This window comes from Stenella coeruleoalba, assembly GCF_951394435.1.
Source record: "Stenella coeruleoalba genome assembly, chromosome: 18".
Classification (NCBI taxonomy): domain Eukaryota; kingdom Metazoa; phylum Chordata; class Mammalia; order Artiodactyla; family Delphinidae; genus Stenella; species Stenella coeruleoalba.
The window spans coordinates 18,296,865-18,320,737 of NC_137164.1; the positions used below are offsets into that span (position 1 = coordinate 18,296,865).

Sequence of the window (23,873 nt, forward strand, 5' to 3'; positions counted from 1 at the left end):
GAGTCGTGTACCGCAATGTTCATTGCAGCTCTATTTACAATAGTCTGGAGATGGAAACAACCTAAGTGCCCATCATCGGATGAATGGATAAAGAAGATGTGGCACATATATACAATGGAATATTACTCAGCCATAAAAAGAAACGAAATTGAGCTATTTGTAATGAGGTGGATAGACCTAGAGTCTGTCATACAGAGTGAAGTAAGTCAGAAAGAGAAAGACAAATACTGTATGCTAACACATATATATGGAATTTAAGAAAAAAAATGTCATGAAGAACCTAGGGGTAAGACAGGAATAAAGACACAGACGTACTAGAGAACGGACTTGAGGATATGGGGAGGGGGAAGGGTGAGCTGTGACAAAGCGAGAGAGAGGCATGGACATATATACACTACCAAACGTAAGGTAGATAGCTAGTGGGAAGCAGCCGCATAGCACAGGGAGATCAGCTCGGTGCTTTGTGACCACCTGGAGGGGTGGGATAGGGAGGGTGGGAGGGAGGAAGACGCAAGAGGGAAGAGATATGGGAACATATGTATATGTATAACTGATTCACTTTGTTATAAAGCAGAAACTAACACACCATTGTAAAGCAATTATACCCCAATAAAGATGTTAAAAAAAAAAAGTAAATTGAAGCGATTAAGGTATATTCATAGAATGGAATATTATGCAGCAAATACTATGTTACAGGTGGTAACATGGATAAATCTCATGCATATAATATTGAGTAAAATAATATATACAGTATAATTCTATTTATGTAAAATTCAAATCAGGCAAAACTTATCCTTGGTTTGGGGAGGAAAAAAGGGATACTGTTTGGGAGAGAGGGGTTACTTCTTGGGAAGGGTTGCAAGGCTAATCCTTCCCAAGAAGTGCCTTGGAGGTGCTGGTAAAGTTCTATTTCTTGACCTGAGGGTGGTTACAGGGGCTATGTTCACTTTATTTTTTTAATTGGGCTGCACAGAAATGATTTGCGCACTTTTCTGACATATGTTCGTTTAAATAAAGACATTCTAAAATCTTAAAACAGTTTGGATAAAGCAAAATTTCCACCTCTTGCCAACAAATCTCTCTTTCCTGAAAAGAAGAACCACTGTTAATAAATGCATATGTATGTGTCCAGAGCTTTTCTTCCTGTGATATATGTGTATATGTACACTTGGAACTGCATGTTTTTTTTTCTTTTTTCAACTGTTAGTTTTTAAATTGAAAAAGTAATAAATCCACAAGATTAAAAAATATTCATACGGTACAAAAGGTTGTATAGTAAAATGTAAACTTCTTCTGGGGTCAGTCCCTGCTTATAATTTCTTGTATAACTTTCTGTCATGTGTTTACATGTATGTGCATATTTGTCTGATTTTCAAAATGTTCTTTTCTGAAAAATCACACAAATGCATTTCAGGACTTTGAATCCTGGGCATTCTATCTGGTGGTAAGAAGATATATAACAGTACTTTGAATATATAATGACCATGGTTTATTACTGAAAGGGAAATGTTACGAGAGCTGAAAAAGCAGAATTCAACTTCTATTTCTATAAACATCTGCATAATTTTTGAAAAAAAAATCTTGCTTTGTATTAAGCTAATGTAAGAACATAGAAAAGATCATGGGAAAAATCATTTTTGTAAGAAGCCTCCTTTTCATTTAGTATCTCCTATTACAGAAGTTTATAATCAGATTCACTTTAAAGAATTTTCAGTATTCCATGGATAATTTTCAGTTGAATGCATTTCCTTATTTATTCAGTGCTGCTTAGAAGTTATTCTTTATTTCCTCCTCACTTCAGCCCAAATTACATTTCTCATAAGTCAACAATTTCTACAGGATTCTGGGGCACAGGATTTGACAAACTACAAAGTCACTTAACTAGAGAATTAGGAATTATTCTAACTGTAGAATATCTAGAAGTTAATTTAATAGAAAATCAATTATTTTTAGACCAGGATCCATCAAAATTCCATGACCATTATTCCATGACCAACCTTAAGATGTTGTTCCCTTTACAGTCTGGTGATTCTGTCTTTCACAACAGGTTTAAGTGTGTGTGTATATATATACACTTATATGTATTTCATTAAAATACTGTAAAATATTTAATGTTTTAAGTTATAGAAACAGCTAGGTGGCAATACCTTGCAAGGCTGCAGAAAGGTTTTCCAGGAGGTGGCATATGCCCTAAATTGGTATCCAGTATATGGTGCTGTTTCTCTCATAGCCAGGACTCGCGAGTCCAGGTCGAAGAATCAAGGGGTGGAAATGGGAGGGGGTACCACTCTCTAGTAATAGAAATATAAGAGATTATTATCCTGCAAGGTTGCTAGATATTAAAGCAATATAAACTGTGTTTCTATTTACCAACAACAGGACATGAAATTTCACACACACGCACATAATTTCTAATAGCTTAGATATAACAACTTCAAGGACTGAAAGACTCAATATTATAAAGATGTCAATTCTCTCCTAACTTGATCTATAGATGCAAAGTACTCCAAATCCAAATCTCAGCAGGCTGTGTATGTGTATATTGATAAGCTAATTCTAAAATTTATATGTAAATGCAAAGGCCAAGAATATCAAGACACTCTCAAAGAACAACAAAGTGAGATGGTTTGCCCTACTAGATACCAAGACTCCATTTAAAGTATTGGTGTATTCCTGGCACAGGAATAATCAAACAGATCAATGGAATAGAATTAATAATCCAGAAACAATTCCACAAATATATGGTCACTTAACTTATGGCATAAAGATCACTGTAAAGTGATAGGAAAATGATAGTCACTTCAATAAATGGTGTGAGATAATTCAATATACGTATGGAAAAATAATCAAATTGAACCCATGCTTGACACAATTCACAGAAATCAACTCCAGTGGATTTCTGAATAAAATGTTCAAAGCAAAACTATACTGTTTAGAAGATAATATAGGAAAATATTTTCATTGCCTCAGTGTAGGAAAGAATTAAACAAAAAACAATACACTAACTCTAGATAAAAAGAACTGATAAATTTGACCACATTACAATTAAGAATTGTTCATCAAAAGACACTAAAGAGTGTGGTTACAAGGATAAGAGAAAGCATTCACCACATTGGTGACTAACAAAAGGTTTATATCCAGAATATATATCAAGAGTTTTGACAAATCAAAAAGAAAAAACAGTATCAAACTAGAAACTGTCCAAATGTCCACCAAGAATAGAAAAGATAAATGAATATACTGTTGTATATCCATACATGGAATCCTATACAACAATGAAAAGAACAAATTTCAGCAACATCCAATAAGAATGAATCTTAAAAACAATGTTGTACAAACCCAGCAAGACACAAAAGAACAGTTACAGTAAAGATTACTTTAGTTAAAGATCAAGAATAGGCAAATCTAAACAATTATTGCTTAGTGATGTATGCATAGATAAAACTATAAAGAAAAGTCTGGAAGTAATTCCCATAGAAGTAAGGATAGTGGTAACCTCCAACTAGAGAGGGTATTGTGATGTAGAAGGAACACACAGGGGATTTCTAGGGTGTTGGCAGTATTCTACCTCTTAGTCTGGCTGGCAGTTATAAGATTTATGCTCTTTAATCATGTGCGATATTATATATTTGTTTTATGTATTTTTCTATATATACAGGTTATAGCTTACAATTTAAACAGGTTTTGAAAACAGTAAGCTGAGGAGATGTTCCATGTTTTCTTACATTCTGTATTTGTCTATTTGGCATCTTTTCAACACAGGGGCAATTATTTTAACCATATTTTCTTATTTTCTGTGTTCTTGATGCTTTGGCATTGATGGCTGAGCTGGCTGGGGAAGAGACTGCCTGTCCCAGGGCTAACCAATTCTTAGAGGTAGTAAAGAGCTCAGCCAGGAGCACACCTCTCATATGCAAACCAACCAATTTCAAGTCTACAGCTCCAACTAACCCCCTTACTGAACTCTTACACACCAAGCCAATATTTCCGCTGCCCTAAACCATCCCACGGCCAAGTAACAGGAAACTGAAGACCACCTGTATAGCCCCAAATCTGCCAGAATTATTTTTTTTTATTTTCTTAAAATTGAGATATAATTGGGCTTCCCTGGTGGCACAGTGGTTGAGAATCTGCCTGCTAATGCAGGGAACACGGGTTCGAGCCCTGGTCTGGGAAGATCCCACATGCCACGGAGCAGCTAGGCCCGTGAGCCACAACTACTGAGCCTGTGCTCTGCAACAAGAGGCTGCAATAGTGAAGAGGCCCGCGCACCACGATGAAGAGTGGCCCCCCCTTGCCGCAACTAGAGAAAGCCCTCGCACAGAAATGAAGACCCAACACAGCCAAAAATAAATATAAAAATAAATAAATAAAAAGATTACTATTAAAATTGAGATATAACTGATAGAACATTATATTAGTTTTACGTGTACAACGTAATGATTTGATATATGAATATATCACAAAATAATTACCACAGTAAGTTTAGTCAACACCTACCACCACACATAGTTACAAGTTTTTTCTTGTGATGACAACTTTTAAGATCCACTCTCTCAGCAACTTTCAAATACAATACAGTGTTGTTAACTATAGTCACCTTGCTGTGTATTACATTCCTAGGACTTATTTATCTTATAACTGGATGTTTGTACCTTTTGGCCATCTTCACCCATTTTGCCCACCCCCCCATAACCACCCACTTCTGGCAACTACCAATTTGTTCTCTGTATCTATAAGTTCATTTTAAAAAATATTCCATACATAAATGAGACCATACAGTAATTGTCTTTCTCTGTCTGACATTTCACTCAGCATAATGCCCTCAAGGTACATCCACGTTGTGGCAAATGGTAAGATTTTCTTCTTTTTCATGACTGAATAATATTCCATCGTGTGTATGCATACACATATACACATACATATACATATACACACACACCACAACTTCTTTATCTTTTCATCCACTGACGGATACATAGGTTGTTTCCATGTCTTCACTACTGTAAATAATGCTGCAACAAACACAACACAATAATGCTGCAACACAAAAATGTAGATACATTTTTTCCAGACAGTGATTTCACTTCCTTCAGATAAATACCAAGAAATAAAATTGCAGGATCGTATAGTAGTTCTATTTTTAATTTTTTGAGGAATCTCCATACTGTTTTCCATAGTGCCTGCACCAATTTATCCATACCTTCCTACCAACAGTATACAAGGGTTCCCTTTTCTCCATATCCTAGTCAATACTTGTTATTTCTTGCCTGCCACAATTATTAAATAGCCAATCCTAAGCTACTTACTCTACACTGTTGTGCCTTTCCTGAGAAAACACCAATTTAATGGCTTTGGCCTAGGCTTTCCTCTTGTTCCTGCTTCTGCCTCCTGACCAAAACCTGATGTTTCCCTTGTGGCCCAGCATGGCATGGTGTGCTCCCTTCTTTCAGGAAATGTAAGTAATTTGCCTTCAATGGCATTAGTCTCTCTATGTCATTACTTTTGCCTTCAATGGCATTAGTCTATGTCATTACTCAGTCACCTCCATAAATCAAAATCAAGCAGGTACAAGTGAGAAAATAATTATAGAGTTACAAAATAATAATTAAAAAATTAATGAAATGGAGAAGATTCTGATAAAGAAGCTAGATAGGCACTGAGTTTTGAAAGATCCTAGCCAAAAGTTTAAATGCATTCAATATTTTTGGAAGGTAAATGAGTAAAAATTAGAGAAGGTAAAGTTAAATTAGGAAAGTACTGAACTACACAAGAAACCAAAATACCTGAACTTTTCTTTTGATGGTAGCAATAGTGAATACAGCTGGGAGCATTCCACTTGTGCTTAAAGTTCAAATTCCCTAAAGCATATCTGGGGGTTCTAACAGGGCAGCACAAGCACTCATAAACGCTTTACCTGCTCTATCAGGAAAGGATACAATCTCAAATCGAGGACATGCTTGAGAATGAGAAATGGCATAGCCACTCTGGAAAACAGTTTGTTAGTTTCTTATAAAGCTAAACAGAGTCTTACCAAACAATCTAGCACTGATGTTCCTAGATATTTCTCCAATTGAGTTGAAAACTTACGTCTATCCAAAAACCTACACATAAATGTTTAGAGCAGCTTTATGTATAATCACCAAAAACTAGAAACAATCAAGCTGTCTTTTAACAGGTGAATGAATAAACCAGGACATTCAAACAATGAAGTATTATACAATAGCCAAAAGGAGCTATTGAAATAGCCACAAGAAGAAATTTTCCAGACCATATTGCTAAGTGAAAGAAGTTGGTCTAAAAAAGCTACATACTGTAGGAATCAGATTATAAGATATTCTGGAAAAAGACAAAAATTATAGGGACAGTAAAAATATCAGTGGTTGCCAAAGTTTCAGGGGTGGGGACTGAGGGAGGGATAATAGAGCACAGTGGAGTTTTAAGGCAGTTAAACTGTTCTGTATAATACTGTAATAGTGATATACAGCATTACACATTTGTCAAAACCCATAGAACTGTACAATACCAAGAATGAACCCTTATGTAAACCATGGAACTTAATAATAATGTATCAATAATGGTTTATTAATTGTAACAAATATACCTATTAAGATGTTAGTAATGGGGAAACTGTGTGGAAGAGGCATATGAGAAAAACACTCTGCTCAATTTTTCTGTAAACCTAAAACGCTCTAAAAATAAAGTTTATTAATAGGAAAAAGGGGAATGAAATTCTTCAAACACAAAAAATAGTTCAGGTGCTGCCAATCAAAATGAATGATAGGGCTTCCCTGGTGGCGCAGTGGTTGAGAGTCTGCCTGCCAATGCAGGGGACACGGGTTCGAGCCCGGTCTGGGAAGATCCCACATGCCGCGGAGCAATTAGGCCCGTGAGCCACAACTACTGAGCCTGTGCGTCTGGAGCCTGTGCTCCGCAACAAGAGAGGCCGCGATAATGAGACGCCCGCGCACCGCGATGAAGAGTGGCCCCCGCTTGCCACAACAGGAGAAAGCCCTCGCACAGAAATGAAGACCCAACATAGCCATAAATAAATAAATTAAAAAAAAAAAAAGAATGATAAATGTCTATTATAGCTTCGCTAAAAGCGACACTAGCAGTAATGATATCAGGAGAGATTCCCTCTAGTATAATTCATAAGCCAAAAGACCCGCTATGTATAATGTGACATTGTATAAAATGTTTGCTATAAAAAATTAGAAAATATTAATGAGGAGATAGATAATCTGGATGGCCAACCATAAGAAAATTAATCTGATATCAAGGGATGGAACAGAAATCTCATATTCCCAAGAAATAGAATAATATTTCCAAGAGAGTAAAGACAAGGGACAACCTATCTGTTTTCCTAAATTTTTAACATCATGCATGTACCCGAGAGTTCCTCCTGTCAGGAACTGTCTTTAGCTTGCTTCTTTACTCTGGGCACCAACCAGGTAGTGTCATATCACCAGAGGCAAGCTCTAACTTGGCCATGCTTGGCATACCAGTTAAGTTCCTGAGTTAAGACAAAGAGATGCATGTTGTCAGTTGTTATCTACTTTTCTTCAGTTCCTTACATTCTACCATAGCTATTGGTCCACTCTCTTACACTTATACTTTAGTTTGGATCCATCATAATTATCTATTATCTTACTATAACTATCTCTGTTGACTTAAGTCCTGACTGACACACCTATATAGTTTCTTCAGTCTTTTAAACATTTATTAAGTGCTTCAATTCAAATTTAGCAAATATTTAATGAGCTCCTTCAAGCTCATTTCATGCTCAAAGCTACAGCTACTCTAAGCAGCTATTACTACCTCTATCTTATAGAGAAGCAAACATACACAGAGAAGTTAAATACTTTGTCTTAAGTCACCCAAATCAAATCTAAGTCTATCAACCAAATCCTATGCTCTTTCCACTCATTTTTCTCTCTCCCTATCAAACTACAAGGCACTGTCTTTGCTAGTTAGAATTTAAGGCTTTATTCCACCTCTTGACACCTGATTTTTCAAACCCTAACTAAAAAATATTAGGTCCTCTAGACCTAGTGACTCTGCCTGATCCTTCAAATCTTGCTCTAGTGTGCTCTTCTATTCCCAGTTCCTTTCTCTATATCCATCTACACAACTACTACTATATGCTAGCCATGGTGCCCTCAAGATTTCAAGAAAAATTCTGCCAATAGAATCTCCTTTTGGGGGAAAAGAGAGAAATAAGTCTTGAGAGGGCACTGTGGTCTTGTTTCAGCCTACTGTCTTCCCTTTAACAGACTATACACTGTAGCAACTATATCAGTGTACTGTAATTGGCTGCTTAATAGATTCTTTCTTGTATTACACTATAAACAACTTGAAGCCAGTGATCTGCCTGAAGCAACAATGATAACTGAAAGCACTCCCAGAGCCTCGAAGTAAATGAATATCCGCCACATCTATTATTTTTAAGGGAGAAAAAAATCTTAACGGACTTAAATTTGACTATAAAAAGCAACTTTAGTGAAAAGAGGTTGCTGCTAAAAGCTATCAGAGCACATGTGAAAATCAAAACCAATATATACTTTAGAACACAAGCTAATCACTTGATTTTTCAATAGCCAAGTTAACAAAGTAGCCCCTTATCTTGTAAGCAAATAATAATTGTCCACTATAGACACGAAGTTTGTAAAGTAACAAAATAAGACTGCATTATTTTAGTGTCCCAAGGAAGCAGTATGAGTAATGGAGCAAAAAAGCTTTGTGTGATCTTGAGCCTTTCTGAAACTCATTTTGTTTCATCTGCAATAGGGACAGGACTGCTGAAAGAATTAAATAAGATCATAAAGTTCTTAGCACATGTTTTTTATATAGTGAGAACTCAAATTGTTCTTTCTTCTTATTATTATTTATTATGTCCTTAATCTTTGTTTCTTCACTTACAATATTAAAATCACTACCATACAGGGTAGTTGTGAGAATTAAGTACATTGCTTGGCACATAACAGGTACTTATGAAGGTCCCTCATTCCCATCCCTTTAGGATTATTGGGGGAATGAGGCAAAATTCAACAAAATAAGATAACTTTATTTATAAAGCCCTGGGTTGGGAGAAAAACACACCACGAATTGTGTGTTTGCTTTTGGGAGGGGGGATTCCGGTGAGGAGAAAAGAAGAAAAAGAGATAACATTTTATTATAATATAATGCAGGCCGTCATTTAATCACATAATGAAGTCATGATTTCATAATGATTTGAAATAATGATTTATAATAATCATTAAGGTACAAGGTTAAACTTACTTAAAAAACACTCAGGGACTAGTACATTGTCTGTCTAAAGTAAAACAAAAAAAATTTCAGTGGGAACTAAATATAAACACAAGAAATTTAATCATTAATTAGTGAGACATTTTAGAAGCAACTTCACAGTCTCATTATTTCGTCGTCCTATAAAACCAAAACAACATTTTGAACTGGAGTTTAAAATATGAATTAACAGGAACCTACTGTTGTGATGCCTCATTCTGTTCTAAATTTTGCATTCTTCTGAAAGAAATACATGTGTACTAGACATAAGAAAATAAACATTTCAGTTTCCTTACCTGTTGTGTTCCATCTGCACTTACAATAGGGGCAGATAGGAGAGAAATATCACTACTTAAAATCTGAGTGGTATCCAGTAGTGGTGAATGTTCTGCCATTATCAATAAGACATTAATATACCGGATAACCCTCCAACTCTGAAAAACAAAAATACATAGCCATTTGTGTGTACATCGTTAAAAATATATTAAAATATAATACATTCAAGATAAAGATATATTCTTGTCAAAGGAAATTTTACAATACTCTATTGACAGCTTTTTTTCTGTCAATGGATCATTTAAGGAAATATATTTCTTATTTACCAGCTGTCTGTCAATGTAGACAGCAAACCAAGATACACATCAGGAGCTTCTATTTAAATTCCATGTCTGGGGACTTCCCTGGTGGCAAGTGGTTAAGAATCCGCCTGCCAATGCAGGGGACACAGGTTCAAGCCGTGGTCCAGGAAGATCCCACGTGCTGCAGAGCAATTGAGCCCATGCGCCACAACTACTGAGCCTGAGCTCTAGAGCTCGAGCCACAACTACTGAAGCCCACATACCTAGAGCCTGTGCTCCGCAACAAGAGAAGCCACCGCAATGAGAAGCCCGCCCACCACAACGAAGAGTAGCCCCTGCTCGCCACAACTAGAGAAAGCCTGTACGCAGCCACGAAGACCCAACACAGCCAAAAATAAAAATAAATAAATTCCATGTCTGTCTGTCTCTCTATCCCTTCCACCTCTATATAATATTTATTTAATTTAACCACCACTACTTTAGCTAAACAGTGGGATAGGAACTAAAATGCAATGATTGAATGAGGCAACTCTATCACTGATGTTTTAATCTGAGCTGAGAAGGTGTTTGTGAAGGCCCAGTTTCCCCTCATCACCCTATCAGTCTCTAGGAACTCACAAGAATTATAATTTTTCACTGATTCCTCAAACAGCAAAATTTGAAAAATTTGCTCAGGATAAGAAAAAGAATCTTCAAGTTTTAAGCGTTAAGCTCTGGCTTTGGTCTTCTGTCATTCTGGTTTTATTATTTTTTTCTAAATACTTTACAATAAGCCAAATCATTTCAGTGATACAAGCACATACACTTAGAACTCTTTAACTGTATATACATTATCACTTATATAAAAAGTAAAAGATTTGATATAAGCAATATTAGTCTACCATATATAACATCAACCATTAAAACATCAGTAAATTACAAGTCAAAATGAGTACAACTGAGCTCAATCATAAATTTTATCAAATCTATACTGAAAGACAAAATAAACATTTTTGGATGCTTGCCGCATTCTACAATTCAGCAGTGTCAAAATGTTTAACTTTTATAAGACATTAAATTCATGCTATTTATTTAAAAATCTTGAATCTTTGCAGAAAACTTTCATATAAGTTTATTTAACCTAAAAACAGTTTTCTATTTAGATATATAAACACTGGTTTTTTTTTTTGGTTTTTGGTTTTTTTTGCGGTACGCGGGCCTCTCACTGTTGTGGCCTCTTCTGTTGCGGAGCACAGGCTCCGGACCTGCAGGCTCAGTGGCCATGGCTCACGGGCCCAGCCGCTCCGCGGCATGTGGGATGTTCCCGGACTGGGGCAAGAACCCATGTCCCCTGCATCAGCAGGTGGACTCTCAACCACTGCGCCACCAGGGAAGCCCAACACTGTTTTAAGATTAAAACAAATATTCAATACAGGTATCTACTTCAAGATTTTATACTTAAAACTATAGTATGGAACATTTTATATTATTTAGCTATCTCATAAAAATGCATGCCATTTAAACATAACATATATATAAATATATAATAAATACATATGATATAAACACATGTATGTTCTATATATACAGTATATAAACATTTTTATAGACATATATAAATGAAGGAGTAAATCTAAATTCTGGCTTAATCTGTATTGCTATATTTCTTAAAGTCCAACAAAATCACTGAGTACCTTAAATCATGTCAAAAAATTTCACTCTGTGGAACACACAAAGAATTATATATAAGATGGGAAAGAGTCAATGTATTTTCCCTCTTGCATGTCATAAGATTTAGTTCAAGAAGAAACATTTTAGGAAGCTAACTCAGGATTAACCAGAGAAAGTTTATAAGTAATTTACCTTTTAAAATTAATAAATTAAAAAAATAACAACCACTGAGAATTTTTCTTTTGTCATTGTATCCTAATATTTTATTTAATATGCTTAGTTAAAACTGCAAGCCACCATTATTACAAAAATTTTAGAATGTAATGCTGAAGATACAACCATAATTTGGTTTCAAGAGGTGGACTGGAAGCTTTACAAATAAAAATAGAAATTTCTTCTGAATCTCCCGTTAATTCCAGTGGTATTATACAATGAATCTGAAGCCATATGCTGTGTTTTAATATTATCATTCCATTTAAGGTGTTATCTCTGATTTTACTCTCTTCAAAGCTATAACATCATTTCATTTATGAACTGCCTTCTTTTATGGCCATATTCATCACACTACGTGCAAAGTAGCTGGTTTTATTTCAGCTTGCAAATTGGAAACTTCAGTCATGCAACTAAAATGTTGCATTTAGAAACCTAAAAATTCCTTTCATTCCTGCATAGAGAACACTGTCAGCTTCTTCTTTCAATCAATTTCTTCTAATTTTGTTACTACTAAGTTCCTATGTTCTCATCTTATCTTGTGACCACAAATACCCACTTGTTTTAAGTTATGCATCTATTTTTGCTTGTTTTTAATAATATAATATTTGATATGTGCAAAAAAGGGGAGAAGTGATTTGTTCCATCTGCTAATTTCCATGGAATACATATTCCTCCATGCCCCATTTCAAGCCATCATGGTTTAAAAATCGACCTGAAGGGCTTCCCTGGTGGTGCAGTGGTTGAGAGTCCGCCTGCCGATGCAGGGGATGCGGGTTCGTGCCCCGGTGCGGGAGGATCCCACATGCCGCGGAGCGGCTGGGCCCGTGAGCCATGGCCGCTGAGCCTGCGCGTCCGGAGCCTGTGCTCCGCAACGGGAGAGGCCACAACAGTGAGAAGCCCGCGTACCGCAAAACAAAACAAAACAAAACCAAAAAAACCAAAAATCGACCTGAAGATGCCTGAATTTTTAGCAATCAACTTTTGTATACAAGTACAAGATGGCTCCAGCATATCTGTTTATACCTATATCTATATATCAATATTTGACCATCTATGTGGTAATAATACAATAAAATATTAACATTTGGGGAGTCCATGTGAAGAATAGCTGGATATCTTTGTACTATTCTTGCAAATTTTCTATTAGTCAGAATTCTAACTAATGTCAAATTAAACAATGTTAAAAAAATTATGCCAAGTAGACTGTATGCATATCTGAATGCAAAAAGTAAGACAAAAAAGCTTCTAGAGATAACACAAAAGAATATCTTCATAACTGACACAGAGCAAGATTTTTTACACAGGGTATAAATGTTTCTTAAATCATAAAGGAAAAGAATGACATATTGAACTTCATGAAAATTAAGAACTACGATTCATTTAAAAATTTTTAAGAGAATGAAAATGCAAGCCACAGACTGAAAAATATTTACAACACATATAACTGGAAAAGAGGACATATTTCGTATATATACAGGCCTCCTACAAATTGAGTTTTTAAAAAATAGAAAAATGAGATGAGACTTGAATGTGCTCTTCACAAAAGCAGAAATTCAAGAGACCAATAAACATATGAGAAGATTCTCAAGTTCATTATTTATTAGGAAAAAGCTAATTAAAATCATAATGAAATACCACCATATACTAGGATAGTAAAAATGGAAAAGACTGACAATATCAAGTATTAGTGAGGCTACAGAGCAACTAGCACACTCACATGGAATGTGAATGAAAACTCATAAAATCACTTTGGAAACCAGTTTGATACTACCTACCAAAATTGAACATATAAATATTCTATGACCCCATTATGATCCAGCTATTAGACTCTTGGTATATACCAAAAAGAAATGCATGCACATGCACACCAAAAGATAAGTACAAGAAGGGATATATAGCAGCATTATTATAATGTATAGCAGCATTATTCTTTAATAGCCCCCAACTGTAAATAAGCTAAATGTCCCTCAACAGTAAATGGTAAACTGTATCTGATTCACCCAATGGACTACTATACAGCAATGAAAATTAATGAAGTAGTAATATAGAGAACAATACAAATAAATTTCACAAATACAATGTGAGTGAAAAACACAAAGAGTACAAACTGCACAATTTTATTTATAGAAAGTTTAAAAACCAATAAAACTTGTCTGTGGTATTAAAAATCATGTAGTGATTGCCTTTGGAAAGGAAGAAAGGATGGGGACTGGGAGGGGCATGAAGGTAATTTTTTGGGTGCTGGCACTGTTCTACGTCTTGACCTGGGAGGCTGTTGTATGGTAACTACTAGTGTATTATAAACTGAACTGTACACTAAGTATGTACTTCTCTGCATATACTTCAATAAAATTTTTTAAAGGTAAAAATGAACACACGATCATCCCAACTGATGCAGAAAAAGCATCTGACAAGATTCAACATCCTTTCATGATAAAAACACTTAACAAACTAGAAATAGAAGGAAACTACTTCAACATAATAAATGCCACATATGAAAAGCCCACAGCTAACACCATACTCAATGGTGAAAGACTGAAGGCTTTTCCTCTAATCGCGAACAAGGCTAGAATGCCCACTCTCACCACATCTATTCACAGTACTAGACATAGTAATAGACACAATATTAGACATTAGACATAGGCAGAGCAATTAAGCATGAAAAAGAAATAAAAGGCATACAAACTGGGAATAAATAAGTAAAACTATCTTTGTTCACAGATGACAGGATCTTACATGTAGAAAATCCTAAAGGTTTTTAAAAAACTATTAGAACTAATAAACAAATTCACTAAAAATGCATGATACAAAATCAATGCACAAAAATCAGTTGCATTTCTATACCCCAACTGAAACGATCTGAAATCTGTTCCATTTACAATAGCATTAAAAAGAATAAAATACTTAGGAATAAATCTAACCAAAGAAAACAAAGATTTGTATACTGAAATCCATGAAATATTGCTAAAAGAAATTAAAGAGGACACAAATAAATGAAAAGACATCCTGTGTTCATAGTTGGAAGACTTAATATTGTTATGATTCTGATACCCAAAGCAACCTACAGATTGAATACAATCCCTATCAAAATCTCAATGGCATTTTTTTTAGAAATAGAAAAATTCATTCTAAAATTCATATAGAATCTGGGACTTCCCTGGTGGTCCAGTGGTAAAGAATCTGCCTTCCAATGCAGGGGACACGGATTCGATCCCTGGTTGGGTAACTAAGATCCCACATGCCGCGGGGCAATTAAGCCTGCGTGCCACAACTACTGAGCTCTCGCGCCTCAACGAGAGACCCCGAGTGCCGCAAACTACAGAGCCCATGTGCTCTGGACCCCGCGAGCCACAACTAGAGAGAAGCCCGGCACCACAACAAAGACCCTGAGTGCTGCAATGAAGACCCCACACAGCCAAAAAAAATTTTAAAAATAAACAAAATAAATATTAAAAATAAAATGAAATAGGACTTCCCTGGTGGCGCAGTGGTTAAGAATCTGTCTGCCAACGCAGGGGTCACAGGTTCGAGACCTGATCCAGGAAGATCCCACATGCCACAGAGCAACTAAGTCTGCTTGCCGCAACTACTGAGCCTGTGCTCTAGAGCCCGTGAGCCACAACTACTGAGTCCATGTGCCACAACTACTGAAGCCCTCACACTTAGAGCCCCTGCTCCACAACAAGAGAAGCTACCACGAGAAGCCCGCGCACAACGAAGAGTAGCCCCCACTCACAACTAGAGACAGCCCACGCACAGCAACAAAGACCCAATGCAGTCAAAAATAAATAAATAAATTTAAAAAAAATAAAATAAAAATGCATTTCAAAGCTGCAGACATCAGTATACTTTACCCCTAAACACCTCAGGCATGTTTCAGTAACTACTATTCAGTATTTAACTCTTTTTTGAAGGCAAAATTTACATATGGTGAAATACACAAATCTTAAGTATGCCTGTGAGATTTCTTGAAATGAATTCTACTACTATCAGTACCTAAGTATCTGAAGTCCCACTGCTGCTCTAAGACCATAGCTTTCAAACTTTGGTATGTATCAGAATCACCTGCAGGGTTTATTAAAACAGACTGTTGGGCTCTACACCTAGTCTGTTTCAATAGGTGCGGGATAGGGCCCAACAATTCACGTTTCTAATAAGTTCCCAGGTTAAGCTGATGCTGCTAGTCCCATGACCATACAGATTACAGATGTAAAACTAATTTTCACTAAGTAGTAACTGATAATGAAGGAGTCAGGGTGATAACAATGTAAAGAATACTTCATCCTTGAAGGGCCCAACCCAGATGTGAATACATTCTTGTTCTTCAACTAGAAATAGATAAAAATAGTTTCCTTAAGGAGAAGAAAGTATTTGTAAGTAATCACGTTTAATGAGGCCTTTGAAGTTGCCTTTGGATATTTCAGCCAAATCAATAGCCTATGAGCCAAATCAATTTTTCTCTCAGACTGAAACTGCTATTTCCTACAGGTTAAAACACACACACACACACACACACACACACACACACACACACACATATTCAAATGTTCCTAGGAAATGGCATCAAGCACATATAATGTGCTGACTACTATAGATTTAAAAAATAGCTTTATTTTGGTATAACTGACACTTTTTTTTTTTTTTCTTTTTTCTGTATGCGGACCTCTCACTGTTGTGGCCTCTCCCGTTGCAGAGCACAGCCTCTGGACACGCAGGCTCAGCGGCCATGGCTCATGAGCCTAGCCGCTCCGCAGCATGTGGGATCTTCCCAGACCGGGGCACGAACCCATGTCCCCTGCATCGGCAGGCGGACTCTCAACCACTGCGCCACCAGGGAAGCCCAACTGACACATATTAAATAACACATTTAAAGTATACAACGTGATGAATTCTGACACATGAATACACTGATGAAACCACTACTATGATCAAGATAATTAACCTACCCATCACCTCCCAAATTTTCCTACTATCTATTTAAAATCCCAGGCTTTGCATTTCCATAATGACTAATGATGTTCAACACATTTTCATGTGCTTATTTGCCCTCTGTATAGCTTTTTGGTTAAGCATCTGGTCAATACTTTTGCTCATTTTGTTACTGCATTGTTTTTTCTTATTACTCAGTTTTGATAGCGCTTTAATATACTTGGGTTACTAGTCCTTTATCAAGTTAAGTGATTGGCAAATATTTTCTCCCAGTCTATGGCTTGTCTCTGCATTCTCCTACCAATGTCTTTTGAGGAGTTTTAATTATGACAAATCCAAGAGATTAATTTGTTATTTTATGGATGGTGCTTTTGGAGTTCTATCTGTGAGATCCTTGTCGAATCAAAGGTCACAAAGATTTTCTCCTAAGTTTTCTTCAAGAAATTTTAAAGCTTTAGGTTTTACATTCTATCTGCTCTATCAATTGTTGAGAGAGGGGTATTAGAACCTCTGCTAAATTTCTTATTTGTATATTTCTCTTTGCAGTTTAATCATGTATAAAAATTTAGGATTGCGTCTTCTTCATGAATTAATCCCTTTATTATTACAAAATGACCCTTCTGTCCCTGGTAATCTTTGCTCTGAAATCTAACTTCTGAACTAATACAGTCATTCCAGCTTTCTTTTGGATAGTGTTAGCATGGTATATGTTCCAACCTTTTATTTTTAACTTATGTGTGTCTTTATATTTAAAGTGGGTTTCTTGTGGGTGTCATATACTTGGGTATTGACTTTAAAAAATTGAATCCAATGATCTCTGTCTTTTAATTATAGTGTTTAGATCGTTTATGAGTATTGATATAGTTGGGTTTAAATCTACCATCTTGCTATTTGTTTTCTATTTGTCCCATGTGTTCTTCATTCCCCTTTTCCTCTTTATCTGCTTTGTCTTCGATTATTTATTATACCGTTTTATATCCCCATTGGCTTTATAGACTATAATCCTTTATTACTTTAGTGGTTGCTTTAGGGTTTATAATATGCACTTTAACTTATCACAGTCTAATGTTTCACAGTCTAACTTATCACAGTTTAACTTACTACTTCAGGTGTAAGTATCAGAATCTTAACAACAATATATCTGCCCTTTCTCCCCTTCCTTGTGCTATTATTATCATATATTTTACTTTTACATATGTTATAAACTCCACAGTCATTATCATTATCATGTTAAACAGTCAACTGTCCTTTGAAATTACCTAAATAATAAGTTTTAAAATCTTATACATTTACCCATGTAGTTATCATTTCCTCAGGCCCAGGTATCCATATGGTTTAATTTTCCTCTGCTTGAAGGACTCCATTTAACATGTCATTTAGTACAGGACTGAAGGTAAAACTATTTCAGCTGTTGCATGTTTGAAAAGTCATTACTTTGCTTTTGAAAGATATTTTTGTTGGGTAAAGAATCCTACGTTGACACGTTTTTCTTTTAGTGTTTTAAAGATATTGCTACATTACCTTCTAATTTACATTGCTCCTGACGAGCAATCTATTACTTTTATCTTTGTCCTGTATTAATGTTGGCTGCTTTAGATTTTTTCCTCTTTATCATTGTTTTAAGTGATTTAATTATGATGTTCCTTGGAGACATTTATCTTTCTTGTGCTTATCATGCTTCTTAGTTTATAGTCTTTATCAAATTCAGAAAAATTTTGGCCACTATTTCTTCAAATATTTTTTCAGTTCACCTTTTTAAACAATTCTCTTTTCTCTGTATGTATCATTTTCGACAGTTTCTATTGCTATGTCTTCACATCCAAAAATCTTTTCTTTGGCAATGTCTAACATGCCATTAAACCCATCCAATGTATCTTGTCTCTGACACTGTAATTATAATCTAGAAGATACTTCTACATAACATGTTCAATCTTTCCTCTAGCTTCTCCAACATACTGAATACAAACGTAACTGTTTTAATGTTCCTGACTATTAATTCATCATCAATGTCATTTTGCGGCCAGTTTCAAGTGGCTGATTTTTCTCCTCGTTGTGGTTTGTATTATTCTGCTTCTTTGCAAGCTTACTAGTTTTGACTGAATGTCAGTCACTGTAAATTTTCCCTCCTTGGCTGCTGGATATTTCTGTATTCCTATAACTATTCTTGAGCTTTGCTATGAGATGTGGCTAAGTGACGTGGAAACAGTTTGATCCTTTGGGGTCTTGCTTTAGGCAAGAACAAAGTTATATTCTTGCATTAGGCAGGAACACAGCTACATTTAGTCTAGGGTTAATTTTTCCCCACCACTGAGCCAAGACCCTCCAGAGTACTCTACCAAATGCCCTGAGAATTATGAGGCTTTCTACTCTGGCTGGTGGGAACAGGCACTATTTCTGGCCTTGTATAAGCTTGGACACTGTTTTATTTAATATATAATCCTTTTAGGTGACTCTTTCTCTAGCCCCGGGTAGTTTCCTCACAGGTATGCCCTTATCAGTACTGTGCTAAATACTCAAGGGGGACTTTCTTCAGATCATTGAGGTCCTTTTTATGTTTAGTGCTCTCTTCTCTGGTACTTGGATCTGTACACTCTATTATTCTCTTTGGACTGCCAGCTTCATCTCAACTCAGGGAGATGGGACCTACTTGGGACACCCCTCCCTGTGCCCTGGGAACTTCCTCCAGGCAATAAGCAGAGCCAATCTTAGGGCTCATGTTTTCCCTCTTCCGCTGCATGATATCTAACATCTTGAGTGCTACTGTTTCATGTGTTTTTTTTTTCTAGGTTTTTTTTTAGTTGTTTCAGACAGAAGAGTAAGTTTAGTCCCTTTTACTCCATCTTGACAGGGAACTGAATTCACTACTCTTAATTTTTAATGTACGCAATGGGCAGTAGAAAGGTAAATGAATTTATCACAAGTAGAACACAAATGGCAATGCTTTAAAAGCAAGATTTTTTAAAAAAGTATGGTCTGGGTTCACCAATGGAAGCCAACGTGCTCTTGATATACCCTTAATTGAAAGAAAAATCAGTATTCTCTTTACAGATATTTTGGGAAAATGACACGCACTTTCTTAGATTTCTGCATAAGACTAAGTATTACTTACCAGCAACTTACAGAGTGAGTTCTTACTTACTAAAAAAATATGTTATCTATAAACTAAAATTAATATGTTTCTGGAGATTAGTTGGGCCTCTGATTCAGGATTCTACTAAGACATTTGGCTGCCATGCAACAGACAGAATTACCACAATTTAGGGGAAGGATACTTTGTTATCTGTTTATCTATTATCAGTGCTCTCTTCAATTAGTTCTGGCTTTTGCAGTGTCTTCAATTGGTCATGGTTTTAAATCTAATAGCTTTTATTTAGCAATTACTACATGTTTATCTTATCATTCTCATATTTAATTTAGTTTTCGGAGATGGCTGATTGATTAACCCTATAGTCCAATGGTGCATATGTTAACAGTATTTTTGGCTTATCACTTTATCCTTGTTGCTAAAGTCGGTACATTCATAAACTTGCCAATTTGGCTTATATGGTGACATTTCATAAGCAATGTGCTGCTTATGAATTTATATTAAATAACTTACAAAATATTTTCTCTTTTTTTTTTTTTTTGCTGTACGCGGGCCTCTCACTGTTGTGGCCTCTCCCTTTGCGGAGCATAGGCTCCGGATGCGCAGGCTCAGCGGCCATGGCTCACGGGCCCAGCCGCTCCGCGGCATGTGGGATCTTCCCGGACTGGGGCACGAACATGTGTCCCCTGCATCGGCAGGCGGACTCTCAACCACTGCGCCACCAGGGAAGCCACAACATATTTTCTAAGTGCAACAATATATTTTTATATAGAGAGCAGTGATTATAGGGCATGGTTCTGTAATATAATAGGTTGAACCACATGAAATTGCCACTTAAGGTCAGAAACATTAAAATAACAATTTCATATGGTTTAATCTAATAAAATCAAATATATATACTCATTTTCTTAAACCGTAAATGGCAATTTATATAGATTGTCAGCAACGTATTCACTATAACTTATTTATCTTACTCTTCTCCAATTCCTTGTTCACTGGAAAGGAAAGGTGAAAGTGGGTAGGATGGGTGGGCCTCAGTCTTTTAACCCTCTTAATTGAACAGAGGTGTAAAATAAGGGTTGGGAGTTTGAGGGCCATTGCCATTATTCTCCTTAGTCAGATATAATAAATATAACTTAATTTAATAAGCAGTCAGAAGATACAGCTCCAGCCCCCCCACTAAGAAATCACACCTTAATACTAACATGGAAACCTGATTAAAATAAGACTTCAAACACAATCTTGATGAAAAAGACATCACAAAGATAATTCCACTCAGGAAACTATGAGAAAAGAGAGCAGGAATTCTTCCAAGAAATCAACCCCAATCTGTTAAAAGACAGATAATGTGCACATAAATAAGACCAATAGATTTTTTTTTTTTAAGTACAGTCAGCCCTCCGTATCTGTAGGTGCGGATCGTGCAGATATTCGACTCTATTGTACTACATCATTTAATATAAGAGACCTGAGCATCTGCGGGGGTCCTGGAACCAATCCTCTGCAGATGCTGAGTGACAACTGTACTTCTTAAATCCCATCTTACAGCTCCTAGCTGTCTAGTGCTATTTTCAGAGCACTTGGGTTACCTTTAGAGCACAACGTAATTACATCTGGGACAATTCTTTTTTCATCTACAAATATTTATTGCCCTTTTGTAAAATACTAGCTTATATATTTAGATTATTCACTTTGCTTTTTCAGAGTTTCAGATTCTTGGTTATGTCTATCAGAATCACTTTGGGTTTAAGACCAAAAAACAGCAGCCTCTGAATATTTTCTGAACAAAGTAACACCTTAGCATCTAGGTTTACAACCAAAAGGTTTGAATTCCTCTGTAAAAGCTGTATTACTAACTTCACCATATTTAACATGTTTCCTTCATTAGTTTCTCCCCAATAGAGAATTTTATCATAAGATGTAATAAGAAAATCAAGAAATATTTCTGTATTTTCCATGAGAAGTAAGATCTGTCTGTAGAACCCAGTATTTTAATGTTGTCCTTTCTGAGATAACCATATTCTTTGTTTATAAATCTACAACTATGGCTGAGCTAAAAATTATTGCCTAAATATGCTAATCTTTCCTCATATTATCTTTAAAAAATCTTTCTTTTCTTTACTTTGTCTTCAGTTTAAGCTAACATCTCTCCTGAAATTTACTACCAACTTTCCTAAAATATTAGGTTCTAATATTAAAAGGGGAGATCAAAATATCCAGGCATATGAGACTTGAAAACAACTATAATCAAAATTACAATTTTATATTTGGAAAAGAAAATTGCTTTTATAATAGAAATTCATAAAATAAAGTATACTAAAATTGTCCTGGTTGGCAGATATGGTTATATAAAGGTTGAGAATCACTAGCCTACAATTCTCACTCCTTTAACATGCTGTAACACAGCTTCAGACCCAACACTAAACTGAAATTGCTCTCTTTAAAAGCACCAATGATTTCAGACACTAACTGAGAAGGTTTTGAGTGAAAGGATATGCTGTTAAAAATCACACAGGGAAACAGACATAAATCAAGGCCGGCCAACTAGAAGGTATGGTTCTAACAAGGACTAGTCACAATCACCAAATCCAAACCATCTTTTCTTTTATTGTTTGTTACATCACGAAAGTTGCATGTTTTACACTTAAAAACATATGTACAGACATTATTTTTAACTCCTGCCCCATTCCAACTCCCATTTCCAGAGCAACCACTGTGGAATGTACCCTTTCAGACATTTGCTCTGCACTTATGTACGTATGAGGTTTAGGGGAGTGGTTTAAATAAAATTGCGTGTACTGGTCAGTGTCTTGTTTTTTCATGTAAAATATCTTAAAGGGTTTCCTAAAGAAGTACATCTGTAGCTACTTCATTCTTTTTCATGGCTGTCTAATATTCTACTGTGAGGGCATACTATAATTTATTCTAATGATGAACACAAAATGCTTTCATTTTTCTTCATATATTTCTCCCTCCACAAGGAACAATCATGTAATATTCTCTATGACCCTATGATAGTATTTCTGTATTATAGATACACAGAAATGAAACTTCTGGCTTAGAAGTATGCATTTTCAAAATTGACAGAAACAGGGACTTCTCTGGTAGCACAGTGGTTAAGAATCCGCCTGCCAATGCAGGGGACATGGGTTCGATCCCTGGTCCAGGAAGATCCCACATGCCACAGAGCAACTAAGGACATGTGCCACAACTACTGAGCCTGTGCTCTAGAGCCCGCGAGCCACAGCTACTGAAGCCCACGCGCCTAGAGGTGCTCTGCAACAAGAGAAGCCACCGCAATGAGAAGCCCACGCACTGCAACCAAGAGTAGCCCCCGCTCTCAGCAACTAGAGAAAGCCCGTGCGCAGCCGCAAAGACCCAACGCAGCCAAAAATAAATTAATTAATTAAAAAAATTTTTGACAGATACAGCTAAACTTTTACCCTAAAAAGATGAAGCTGTTTATACTCCGTTCAATAGTTTATGAGTGCCTACTTTCTAATTTGACACCTACTAAGGTTTTCCAATTTTTGCCAATTTTATTAGCAAAGATTAAAAAAAAAATCGTATCTTGATGTTTTCAATCTCTTACTACTGGTGTGTTTGAGCATCTCTTCAAAACTTTATAGGCTATATTTCTACTTCTATGAATTTCTGTACATTCTTTCTCATTTTCTACCAGGTTGACTTGGTTAATTTGTAGGCACACCTTATATACTCTGAATATTAACTTTGTCTACTATATGTCAAATATTTTATCCCAATCTATTGCTTGCCTTTTTAAATGGTATCTAAGTTTGACGTCTTATTTGAAAAGGCTATCACTACACTGACACTTTTTTTACATTCACTTCTTCCAAAATTTTTGCCATTTTATTGTTTTACTTATATTTAGTCCAACTGGAACTTAGTTTTGAGAGTGCCACAAAGTGAGTACCTAATTATCCTTACCTCAACTGGACAGCCAATTGTCCCCCATCACTTATAGACTAGCTCTTCCATTACTCACTTGTTAATCATACAATAAATTCTTCTGTAACCATGGTGCTCCTCCTGAATTCCTTATTCTGTTCCTTTGATCAACATGCTCATTCCTACTCCAAATTCTTATTAGTTTAATAATTATAATT

At 35.9% G+C, this 23,873-nt stretch overlaps 1 protein-coding gene across 3 annotated transcripts in view; it reads right to left on the reverse strand.

The window, feature by feature from the left end:
* FNDC3A (fibronectin type III domain containing 3A) overlaps positions 1–23,873 on the reverse strand; it is a 163,906-nt gene that overhangs the window by 129,784 nt on the left and 10,249 nt on the right. For 2 of the 3 annotated variants that reach the window (XM_079903192.1, XM_079903191.1), the window contains one exon: positions 9,585–9,722. In XM_079903192.1, coding sequence (XP_079759318.1) covers positions 9,585–9,683 — 99 coding nt within the window. In that variant the 5' untranslated portion in view covers positions 9,684–9,722. Of the gene's footprint in view, positions 1–2,147; positions 2,901–9,584; positions 9,723–23,873 lie in introns of those variants that run through there. The other variant, XM_079903193.1, reaches the window with a different exon arrangement.